The 12951-nt window shown below is 40.0% G+C and overlaps 1 protein-coding gene across 1 annotated transcript in view; it reads left to right on the top strand.

Moving 5' to 3' along the window:
* The first annotated feature begins 188 nt into the window (after nt 1–188).
* sned1 (sushi, nidogen and EGF-like domains 1) overlaps nt 189–12951 on the top strand; it is a 30564-nt gene continuing 17801 nt past the window's right edge. The window contains exons 1-8 of the mRNA XM_033965401.2: nt 189–1273; nt 9468–9755; nt 9836–9976; nt 10152–10314; nt 10845–10970; nt 11262–11375; nt 12026–12139; nt 12765–12878. Of these exons, the coding sequence (XP_033821292.1) occupies nt 1061–1273; nt 9468–9755; nt 9836–9976; nt 10152–10314; nt 10845–10970; nt 11262–11375; nt 12026–12139; nt 12765–12878 (1273 nt within the window). The 5' untranslated portion in view covers nt 189–1060. The remainder of the gene's footprint in view (nt 1274–9467; nt 9756–9835; nt 9977–10151; nt 10315–10844; nt 10971–11261; nt 11376–12025; nt 12140–12764; nt 12879–12951) is intronic.

Here is a 12951-nt window from a genome sequence, read left to right on the forward strand (position 1 = left end):
AAAGCTTGTTGACGTGTGATAATCAATAACATTTCAGCTGGCCACAGAACTGTGTTATGGAAAGAGTTTGTCTGTGAACTTTGTGAAAGACAGCACTGCCCTTTGGAGGCATGTGTTTGGTTCACACCATTAAAAAAGCCTTTGTGGATTTAGTGTTGTGGGTGAGAAGATGACCTTCGCTCTCTGTTGCCAGTGCTGTCTCCAGTGTTGTCTCCCAGCAGATTCACTCCACCGTCTGTGAAGATCCCTATTCCTTTAAAAATGTTTCTGGCAGTCACTTTGTTACCCTTAATGACCCCAAAACTCAGAGATATTTGGTCTTCCCTGCACTGATAGCGCTATTTCCCAAGTGCCTAAACATCATGTGTAAGTATTTACTTTTCATTCCTCTCCCTCCATTTCAGCTGTGAGTGGTTCCCCTACAGCACTGCATGTCTTCTCACTGTGTTACCTTGTACACCGCTGCAACTGTACATAGTAAGAGTTTTGAACCGGGGGGAAAATCCTGTCAAAGTTTCTTTAAAGCAGCCCTTTGATTATCATAGATCCACCCAGCGGTTATCCAGTTACCAGCCTCCTTTCAGCTATTGGCTAGAAAGAGCTAATTATGCAAGGTAGTGAATCCCTGTGGGGGAGGTGGGGCCAAAACTGAAAGAACTTCTTTGGCAGGCAGAATAGAGCTTTTATTGAGGATATTTCTAAGCTTGACCATCAGGGACCAAATCAGTGGATTGTTAGAAAAAAAGAAAAACTCCTCAGCTGAATCACGCTTACCCTGCTTTTTTCATTCTTGCAGTGAGTCGGGAGTGGACCTCATGCAGCAGCAGGCAGTATGCAAGGAATCTCCAGTATTCCCTGCTTTGACAACACAAGCTCGGTTGACTTTTAAAGAACCAGTGTGGAGAGATAGAGAGCAGCCTGGGGAACATTCACAGCAGCGTGTCTGAGAGTAGAGGAACATACTATTTCTCTGCCTGTGCCACTCTGCTCTTGTTGCCTCAGGTGCGCGCTCCTCCCTCCCACCCATCAGCGCTGCATCATCCCAGGGGTGGATAGGGCCATGGTGTTGGTGGTTCTGCTGCCCTGCCTCTGCACCCTGCTCTCCCTGCTGACACCGCCCGGGGTGCTATCGGCCGTGCCCCTGGAGGACTTCTACCCCTTCGGACCAGACAGGGGGGACTCCCAGACCGTGGCCCAGGACGATGGAGGGTCCCGTTTGGTGGAGATTTCAGTGGCTTTTCCTTTCTTTGGAGACAGACACACAGGACTCTATGTAAGTACATAGTATATAGTTTGTGGGGAGTAAGTTGTGTGACTGTTTAACAGTCAAAACAATCATTAATTCAAATTTTGGTTGAGACTGACTTTAAAGGTGCACTGTCTAACTTTTCTGCTCAGCAATCTGGCACCGGCTTGTCTCTATGAGAAAGTTATTGTTTTCTAAATCTGTCTCCATGAAGACAAGCAGATAACCTTTCCAGGACAAATTACAGATCAGATCTGTGGAGAAGTGTCTCCACTCACAGTAAGAATTCATGTTTTTCAAGGTATTTCTTAGCAACAAAAACCTGTAATGAAATAAATGACAGGTATATTCAATACTGTGAGACATTACAGACAACGCAATAGATCTAACAAACTGGTGACAGACCTTCCACCAGAAAAGTTACATTGTGCACCTTTAACTGTACATTTAAGTTCAGACATGGTTTAGACTGTGTCCACTATTATATTGGTGTATGTCTAAATCTTATAATAGAAATTCTAACCATAGCTTTGAAAGCTTGTATTTTACATTGTCAGTACATTGAAATATCTAATAAGTTTATTCATATCAGAGTATCCCAAAAAGTTGCGTTATTTTTATATCGTACATTCGCATTATGCATGTGTCTGGATGTGTCAGCGTTTATGAGCGTGCGCATGCTTCTGGCAGTGGGAAATAGAAACTGACATGGTGGGGATTGTATAAGAGCCTCAGGGACATGAAAGTGGGCATGCAGCCAAATACTACATGGCTTTGCCCTTTGAGAATTTGTATATGTTTGTATGTGAGTGCATGTGTGTGTATAACCCCATTTGAAGAATATCGCATTTTCCCCCCTTGGCTGGAGTCATAACCATCTATAACCTTCTCCTTACTTACATCTGCTCTTCCTGCACTGTAAAGAGCTCGCAGTGGGAGCGTAAAGCAGGACTATTAGGCGAACAGTGGTTAGTCCTGGTCTAATAAGTCTACAAAGAGCTGTTAAAGGAAGTGACAGTTTGTGTTCGCTCTGTTGCCGCGCAGCATCTGTGAGCAGTTGGTTCTCACAGAGTTGAGGGGAAAAGTATGCACGCTAGAGAGAGAGAGAGAGGCAACAGCGCTCATGGGAGGAAGCCCAATGGTTTGACAAGGATTTTCGCGCACCACAATGAAACACACTTTGATCTGCCTTTGTCATGTATTGGGTTCTGTTCCAGCTCGGGGAAAGGCAGAACTCCCTTAAATCAACACCACCTGTTGTGGTTATGCATCCCGTGCGCGCGCCACGAATCCCCCACCTCCTCCTTCCCTGAGCCAGGGGAGGCAGAGGATCCATGGCAACAATAGCCCGGTCAAGGGTTAACTTTCTAATCTGAGCTTTTGTGCAATAGAATGAAGTCACTCTTCCAAATAAGAACCCTCACACTGAGTTCTGTACAGTGACACTGTGGTGATGTGCTCAGGCGTCTCAACTCTCTAACCTTTGTCAATGGCCTTTCTATTATTGGCACTTATTCAGCTGACATAATGGCATAATATGGGTATGCTAAATATTAACAAAGGAGAGGTAAAAATATATCTAGAAACTACTACAAACATATTTTACCCCTCAGTAGTATCTGTTTATTCACCTAACCGCATAGTGTAATGATCTTTGAACTTTTATTTTAAAAGGTCTATTAACCCTGTGCAACCACTTTTTACACCATGTTCTGTTAAGGCCTTAGAATAACCATTTGTCCTATTGTCCATCTGTGTCAATGACATTGATTCTATAATGGTCTAAAACCTCAGGCACAAGCATGCTGTTTATAATTAAGAAATGTGCCAGCAAAAGCTTGAATTTTCAAGATTGTAGCTACACCATTTATACTAGGTTATGCAGATTACCCTGTTTTCAAAGACTGTAACACAGCTGTGCACTATAACTAATTTTCTTCATTTGCATTGGCATGTGTTTTGGCGTGAATGGCAAAATTCCTGCTCTTATAATAAATCTGATATCCAATTAGACAAGACAAGACAGGATACAGATTGTTTTTCTTGTGAATCCCTGATCAAATGTTCAGGTAATCAAAATACAATGGCTCTTAATGCTGTGCAGCTTGAGATGTGATATCCCTCCTTAGCTCTGCATCTCATTGGGCTGTAACTTTGTAGTCACGCAGGGCATAACAGATTGTGGCAGGCACTTGAAATTACAGTCACGCTCATTGAAACGCCTCACCTGAATCCATTAAAACATCTGCTATAAAGAGCTCGGCCACATGTTGATCTCTGCCACGAGAGAGCCTTTACTGCTTTGAACAGGCAATATTTCAGCCAGTGCTAAGAGGCAAATTTGTATGAATAGTTTCTCTGAGGATTTTGGTTCAAGTGGACGGCAGCCACATGGAAGCTGCACATCCAGACTAATTGTGGACGGGTTTCGGGTGCTGTCTCATGGTATTACTTTGACTGATACCTCTTTAGCATGCCTTCTTTCCCTCTCAACTGCAATTAGATCCACTAAGCTAGCTCCCCAACGCATAGGCAATCATTAGAATAAGGTCTGCAATTAAGGAGAAAATGTAAGTAGTTGAGTTGCCTACCTTTCACTATACTGTTGGTAATAAAAATGTTTAAAAAGCACTGGCTTAGTTCTATCATTGGTTCAGTCCTGGTTAAGTTCATTATAGTCCTCCTAGCCTCAGACCTTGGGTTCAGTTTGGCATAGGCTTAGTGGATTTTTTCTATCCATGCATTTGTGATGAATATTTAGCACTGTTGCTAGAGCAATTAAAACAAACAAATCCAAAACAAAAAATGTCACCTTTAAACAGGACCCATGAATAGTTTATTTTATATTTCTTGGTGTGACCTGGTGTTTCCTCTGCACATCATTTTGTCAGTGATTGTGACAATGAATGCCGTAATTGGTATTATTAACTATTTCTTACTCAGAGTTTAAGATTTATTGTTGACATTATGTTACAATGTCCTTTAGCCAACCTCTAAAGTGGTTTTCCAAGCACAACGAGTTCCACTACTGCTAACTAGCCTGTTATCACCACATATACCCCCCTCTGTTCACCTCACTCCTACGCATCTGACAGGACAACGAGGGTCTTCCCAGCTGCTTTATCTGAGAAATGACCGATCGACCTAACACAACGCAGATGTATGTTTAAGAGGAGTTTCCAAACAACACCGGATAAACTCCAACTTATGTATAGAACAAGGAGGAGGACATCCGAGGTCAGAGAGAAAGGAACACAAGCTTAAAAGCAGATGTGAGCAGAGAAATCATCAAAGGTATTTATTGTCAAATGAAAAAAAAAAGAAAATCTTATCAAATCAAGTTCTCCTAATTTATGGGTTCCCTCCAATTTATTAGTTTAAAAAAAAAAATTAACATATTTGAATTATATATCTGAAAGTTGTATATTTTGAATCAAGCAGCTACATGTAAACAAAGGTAAAGTTTGTGCCAAGAATGTGCAATTGTAAACTGTGCTGGGAACATCTGCTAGTGCTCATGTGCCTCACTCCAGATCTCCAACACTTGTGCAATTTCATTCACTCACTTCAGCTCGTCACCACTGAGTATAGGGCCAAGGATGCGTGCATTCATGATTCTTTGTACTCTGCTTGAGTGCTTTTTATTCACCAGATGAATGACATGAATGCTATTACTTGCACATAGAGCTGGTTCACAATACAGAAGACACATGTGCCCATAATATGTTATCATTTTATCACTTTTTACAGGTCATGGTAGGATGGAGTTTATATCAGATGCTTCAGAACTGAGGTTGTGGTATGCTATGCACGATTAGCTGCTAAACGTATGGATAACGCAAGACAGACTTGAAGAATATAATCCTCTGCTACTCTCTAAGGGGTATTCAGAGTAACTAGTGAAGATATTTACCCCGCAGGGAGATTTGTCCTTTGCATTTGACCCATTCTTTCAATGCCGCTGGGACAACCTGTCAAGAGTACCTGGGAATCCATCTCCTGATCTTGAGCTAGGCTTGTTCTTAGCTGGAGGATTTTACCTTTTGTGCAGGTTTTGAGTTGATTTGGGAAACCGGAGTGCCTGGAGGAAATCCGTCTTAACACAGGGTATAACATGCAAACTCACAGATCAACCCAGAACCTTCTTGCTGTGAGTAGTGCAAGTCAAGATTGTGTTTTGTCGGAAACTACATTAATTTGTACTGTAAACCATATGATGATATTTTATTGTTAGTGAGATGTCATAATTAAAATACTTTGTCTTGTATGGCACTCAGTTATTCAAATGTGCTTTATATTTCTCAGGCATTACACTCATTCCTCACACTCAGTAGAAGCAGGCTTTAGTGTATATTTATATAGCTGTTGGTTGTCTCTATGTTTTTATTTTTGCCTTTTTTAGACCAAGTGGTACGGTGTAAAAGTGATTTGATATTGGGCCATTTGATTTTTTTCTATAAACTTTGGGTGGTTATTGATCATGCTTCTCAACAACATGATTTGAGTTTGTCTGTGATAGTTTCCCTCCATTCAGTTATTCCTGATTTTGTTGATGTGTGCAGCCACCAAAAACTACATTTTTAAGCAATCATCCTGGAATACGCTTAGTCAGGGCTCTCTACTTCCAGTTGATTTTGAAAAGTTTACATTGCAAACATGCATATTTGCTCCTCCACTTCAGCCTGTTCTCCACTCCCTCTGAGTTGGACTGGATTTATGGCTGATAAAAGTGAACCTAGGTTAAGTGCACACAGACTGTCAGGGCCTGATCTCTTCGTCATGTAACTGGACAAGCTGGTAACTGTGAGCCCTCCTTTTTGACAAGGCAGACTGATGTTTTCCTGACTTGATCCATGGGCACCTTTTCATTGAGGTTTGTTTTGGCCTGAGTTTAGCCAGATGAAAGTTTATTTTAGCCCATAAATTGCTGGGCTCTTAAGAAAACCACCCAAGCAAAATCCTGCATATTTCCGGCAAAGAATTCCCCAGACATAACAAGGGTGTTGTGGATTGAAAGGGCAACATGAAATATGGAGAGAGTGATGCTTTGTGCTGGTAGACAGTTCACACCCAGGTTCAGACCTTGGCCATAATGGCGTAGTAAAAAGCAGAACACTGCCCATTATATTTCTAATGTACTTACCTGCTCTTTCCTAAAACATGTTAAGACACTAATACTTATTAAGACAATTGTACTGGCGAGCTTGTAAGGATTTATTTATTCTTTTGCCTATGTCTATGTCTGGAATGTAAACAATATCATGGGGTGCTGTGCTTTTAATATAAATATAGATTTAATATATTATGTAATAAAGATGGGACATATAGTGGTTCCAATATTGGTATCGGAAATATCGAAGGGTTTCTCCCAGATATTGGCATTGGCCCTGTATTGAAAACCAGTGTCCATATACTCATGTGTCATTCTCAATTTTGAACAGACTAATAAGTAAACATTTAAACAAAAGAACAATTAGGCTGACAAAGAAAAAAAAAAGTAAAATCTTAAATAAATACATGTTGCTGTTAAGTTAATTTGTGAACTTTACTTTAACCTATAGACATTAGGATTTTAAAATCTTTATATACAGTAAATGCTGACAAATATTGGTTATTGCAGGATCTGAGTAAATAGTGACCCTAATTAAGTAAACAAATGTAAGAAGTAATAGTCTTCTCTCTTAGCACTTAGAATAAATAGGAACTGTCTTAAGGTTTTGTGTAATGTAAGGGCATTTTAAATTCAAGGTATTACCACAAGGTCAAACCAGTGTTGAAATTTTTTTTTTATTTAAACAGCCCCAGATGCTACAAGAAATTGGATTAGGCAATAAAATGTACCCCCAGATCGGAGTATGAAGTGCATGTCTTGTAGAGCTTGATCTCTTAACACTAATTCTGTTGTAAGATGGATGCTTTCCCAACCGCTGCCACCACAAGTCCCTCATTAGTGGCGTGTGGGTGTGTGGAGTTAGCGCTTCACGGACATCTTTTCATCCATCCCACCCCTATGTTTTTGTATCAGATGGTGTTTTGGCTGACCCCTGGACTGGACCTCCTCTACCCACATTGGGCCACGCTCTCGCCACATTTGCGCTGATGCAGAGGGGAAGGCTGTGGTCGGGCAATTAAATGAGCTCCATTGCTGTGCCAAGAAAAACTTCCTTTTCTGTTTTTACTGTAAAATCCTTCAAATTATGTTTTCAGGAAGTAAAGGCCAGGCCATCTGATGTTGCTTTGTCACCGTAACATTGGGCACATTGACATCAGGAGAAACTGGATACTACCAGAGTGGGATTAATGCTGCTTGTAAAAGACAGAGATGGTGAATGAATAGCTTTTAAGAATTGCACTTTAGGCTTTTGTGAACATAATTCTTCACTACTCAAATCATTTGACACCTTATTTTGGATACTTGTGTTGTCAGTTCTTCTGAAGGAGATAGCTAAATACAGTCTCCAATCTAAGACAGATTCCTTGCTGTTGAAAATATTCCAGAAATGTTAAACCACTGAATAGGGCCAAATGATTCCCAGAAGATACTAGAATTGGCCTCAGATGATCCCATCACAATTATGATCCTCCCATTTGCAGTGTAGAAGCCATAATATACCTTATAATATTGTTTAATATTTTTAAATGGCATCGTTTACTATGGCTGAATGATTTTGGAATAAATATGTAACTTAGATATTTTATGCATCGCAGTGTTTCAGTTGTAATATTCTATACTGTACACTTTTTGAGCACTAACATTTTAAAAAGAATAAAATATAGCTGCTAAACTGAAAGAATCACATTAATTTCAAAACCTGTTTGTACAGTCAACTACAAGGTCAGCACATTTGATACAGTTTTATAATATCATACGATATTTTGTCATTTACATAGGAAATTATGTTACTTCAATAATTACAGTCTCAGATTCAGTAATTGCAGATAGTGAAATTGCAGTTCTATTTGGTTTAGACTATGGTTGTGTGCATGTTATCTTCAGCATCTATTAGACACAATAGAAAGCACATATGTATATTTTTTTTTACAATGGTTCATTGTAATCCAGTCAGTTCAAAACTCTTTTTTAAATCTGACCACAAGTTCTAGAGCTTAAAACAAATGAGCGGTAGGTATACAAGGTATACAAGGTATCCATGTAAATCTTAAGTAATTATTATTAATTTAATGGACATCCAAAAGAAAGAAGCTACAATTCCAACAATTGTCCCTTGTGAATGTTGATAAGTTCTCTGAATAAGCTAAATCCTGCCTTTATATAAGCTGCCTGTTGCTCTGCTCTTCTGCTAACAGTGCATTTCTCACAGAGCAGTCATATGGGCGAGTGGAGGATGGGTGCGTTTATTTGGTTACTCTGCTGTTAGCACACATCTGTGGATTTAAAGGTCCATGAAGGTCCTCTCCAGTGCCATGACTTCACAGGTGTCCTGGCAGCTCAGGCCAGGTTTGCTCATTTCTTCGAAAAAAAGTCAAGTCTGTTTGTTACACAGGAAGTGCAAACATCCGTTATGGGAACCTCACAGCGCAGTTTGCCAGTCCATTTGACCACTTTTCTAAGTAATATTATGTCAATGTTTTAGTGAACATACTGTCAGTGTTTTTGTGTGTCTTAATGCTGGATTTCATGTTTGATTTGTTTTTAACATGTGTCAGTGAAAGCTTCTCCAACTTTATCATGGAACCCATATTCTATCTATTGATAATAGAAATGTGTCACTTTGTTTATTTAACAGTTTATATACAGTTAAATAGTTTGGTTGGTAGTATTTTAAAGGCACAGAATGTAACTTTTCTGGTGGAGGGTCTCACCACTTGCTTGTCTCTATGGAGATGTTATTGCTTTGCCTTGTATATTCCACAACGTAGCATTAAACTTACCAATCTTGCATGAATTTGCTTACAGTGGGCAGAATCGCCTCTCAACAGATCTAACCTGTAACTTGGCCTGATTATGTTACCTACTTGTCTTCATAGAGATAGAAAGGGTTAATGGCATACTGTAGATTTTTAGAGGCAAAGCAATAACATCTTTATGTAGAAAAGTGTAGTACTCTCCAGGAAAGTTACATAGTGCATGAAAGTGCAAGTTTACATACCAAGAATATGGTGTATGCTTTCATTGTATTGAAATATCAATTCTGAATTTACATCATTTGAGGTCTTAATTCATTGTGAATCTATTCCCTTAATACTGCCCTCTTTCCAGGTTAACAACAATGGCCTCGTGTCTTTCCTGAGGGAAGTTTCTCAGTTCACACCTGTAGCTTTTCCCATCTCTGGAGACCGGAGGGTAGTGGCACCATTTTGGGCTGATGTAGACAACCGTCGCGCTGGAAGAGTGTTTTACAGAGAGAGCCTGGAGTCGGACATTCTGAATAGAGCTTCTAATGACGTTAGGACTTACTTTTCTGAGTTTCCAAACTTCAATGCTTCATGGGTCCTCATTTCCACATGGTACACAGTTACTTTCTTTGGAGGGAACTCAAAAACACCGGTACTGGATTTTTAACATACTATATGAGATCTTGATTGATTTGTCAGAAATGAGCTGATCCTTGTTTTTTTCTTTTTTAGGTCAATACATTCCAAGTGGTGCTCATAACAGATGGAGAGCTTTCATTCACCATATTCCAGTACCACAACATCACGTGGACTACAGGCATGCACGCCACCAGTGGAGGGAACCGGGTGGGACTGGGGGGCATTGCAGCACAGGTAAGAGCACAGAAAAGAAGAATTAAGAAAATGTATGGTATAACTTTTCAACTAGATCCTCGTTGACGGACCACTACTTACTACTTAGCCCTTATGTTATACTAAATATTATGGATAGTGAGGCAATCATTAGAACAATAATTTTATTTCTCTCATTGTGCTGCTCTTTTCCTAGGCAGGTTTTAACGCTGGTGACGGAAAGCGCTACTTCAACATCCCTGGCTCTCGCACAGCTGACATTGTAGACGTAGAAGGCACCACTAATGTAGGATTCCCTGGCAGATGGGTATTTCGGATTGATGACGCAAATGTGGAAGTGGGCAGTTGCAACAACTCGGGTAGGCAGACCCAGACGATCCTATTCTGGATGCTGTGTACATCTGACTGCTTGTGATGTTTTGTGGACACTTATATACTAGGAATCAGGATCTGGATATTGATGCAAACTTTTCAAACTATGACTGATGATTGGCCATAATATTTTGCACAGTATAACATAACAAAAAATCACAAATTTTAAACCTTTTCTTGGACTTGGATTCATCGAGGTTTTAAGATTGCCATGGGCAAAATAAGAAGTTACTCGTCTAATCATCTGTGAGATTTTGCTTTTGCATCATCTGTGACGTTGAAAGATTACTCTGAACAGTGTCTGTGTAATCCCTCCGTCGTCCAGGTCTGATCCATAGTAAAAGCCAAACTTAAAAATGTCAGCTGGAGAAAACGTTGTAGGAGTGAAGACATTTTGCTGCTCATCCAAGCCACTTCTTCAGTTCTTCAGTTCAGAACTGAAGAAGTGGCTTGGATCAGCAGCGAATCATCTTCTTCAACATCACTTTTACTTCTGAACAGTGTCATTTTTCCACAGCCTCTGTTTGCCCACACTTGCGTCCTTGTTTGAATGGTGGTCAGTGCATCGATGACTGCATCACTGGAAACCCCTCCTTCACCTGCTCCTGTCTGGCCGGATTCACAGGGCGGAGGTGCCAGATCGGTGAGTTATGGCTAATGCTACTTCCTGCCGTGTTTAACTTGACACACTACACACTGTGAATGGATACTGATGTTTCAAATGGGATTAGCCAGGAAAAATACTATCAGCTTGTAAAAACAGACCGATTTTGTGTGCCTTGCCAGAGGGACACATTGACACATAGACTTTTCCAAAGGCTTTGCATAGTTGCAGAGTATCAGTTGCATTTTTGAACTTTCTAGGAACCCTTCAACCTGGTCAGATGTTTGTTAATTAAAAAGGACTTATTGGGTCTTTGTTATTCTGTTTTAGATGTCAACGAGTGCGCCTCCAACCCATGCCAAAACGGAGGGACGTGTGAAGACCTCATTAACAGTTTTGTGTGTCAGTGTCTACCGGGATACACTGGGATCCACTGTGAAACTGGTGAATGTGACACTAAAGATCACTTTAGTCATTGTCATTTTACATATAAAGCTCCAATCACATGATTTTACTCACAGAGGATTGGATATAGACTATTAAAATGACCCAAACACTGCCGATTACAAATGGCTGATTAAAATTTAATTAACTTACTTACTAGCCTTACTACAGCTTAACATGCGTGTAATTTCAATTATTAATAGTTCTGGATGTCAATGTCTGCTTTGCCTAGGATCCAGATTACAGACTTCCATACTTTACTAAGATGTGAGTCTGGTCACTGGTGAGTTTCTCTGAGTTCAGATAGACATGATTGACAGGTGGATTAGCCAATCAGGAACAGGCATGGTCTGTCAGTATGAAATCATACATGGGTGCTTACGAGGAAAAAAGAAGGCAAAAAAATATCATTGGACTCAAAAACATTGTGGATTTGGATTGTGGATTGTCAGTGAGCAAAGCACTAAACTCTTTTAGTTCATTTTGTTCAAAATAATCAGTGACCAGTGAGGTTTTTCCTTTTACATGCGTCACTGAAAAAATTGTATTGGCAATATTCTAAAGATAAAGTGGATACCTATTTCTATTGCACTGTAGAGATGCTCCCAGTCTCTACAGCAGAGAAAATATTCTCTACCTCTGTGTTTCAGACATTGATGAGTGCAAAGAAAAACCCTGCTTCAACAACGCCCAGTGTGTTCAAGGAGTGGGCAGCTTCACCTGCATGTGTGAACCTGGATACACTGGGCTCTTATGTGAGATTGGTTAGTATGATAGATAGATTTATATTTATATTATTAAATAGTATTACATTTCATTGACTGTGATGTCATTTCAGTATTGCATTTGCCTGTGTTTCTCAAATATAGACTGAGACAAGTATGTGATATGTGATATTCACCACACTGTAAAACAAAGTGTTTGCAATACATTTTGAAAAAATGATGTAAATTCCAATGAGAGCAAGACCAAAAGTTTATTTGACAAACTGTCAAACCATCAGCATATTTTTTTTCTTAATGGGGATTCATTTTCAACATTGTAACTATGCATTGATACATTAGAGATTCTGGCTGAGCTGATAAACACATATTATTTCCATGGGTCAAATAGAGCAGCAGCAGTGAGTTACTTGGTGTAATATTTCCAAGACCTCATCTTTTATCTAGCTCCTTATGGAGTTATTAATGAAACCCAAGCCTCCCAGAGGAATGAACTGATCAGGCCTTGAATCCGTGTTCGTACATGAGACCGGATTAGTCCTAATACAGCACACCTGGTCAGTGAAACTCAATGCTCTCTGAAGGGAAGCTCATAGTGTTTAATCCAGAGACCTGGAGAGTGAACTGACAGATTCTTCTTTTCTCTGGACATTTGTGTTTCTTACAGACATAAATGAATGTGACTCACATCCCTGCCTGAATGGAGCAGAGTGTATCGACCATGTGACCAACTTTACCTGTGTATGTCCAGCAGCCTTCACAGGACCCCACTGTGAGACTGGTGAGCTCTTATATGGTTTTCTCTAGTGGTATTTTGGTGACACTTTCTAATAACTACACTATTCACAGTCTTG

Source organism: Periophthalmus magnuspinnatus, chromosome 4 (genome assembly GCF_009829125.3).
Source record: "Periophthalmus magnuspinnatus isolate fPerMag1 chromosome 4, fPerMag1.2.pri, whole genome shotgun sequence".
Classification (NCBI taxonomy): domain Eukaryota; kingdom Metazoa; phylum Chordata; class Actinopteri; order Gobiiformes; family Gobiidae; genus Periophthalmus; species Periophthalmus magnuspinnatus.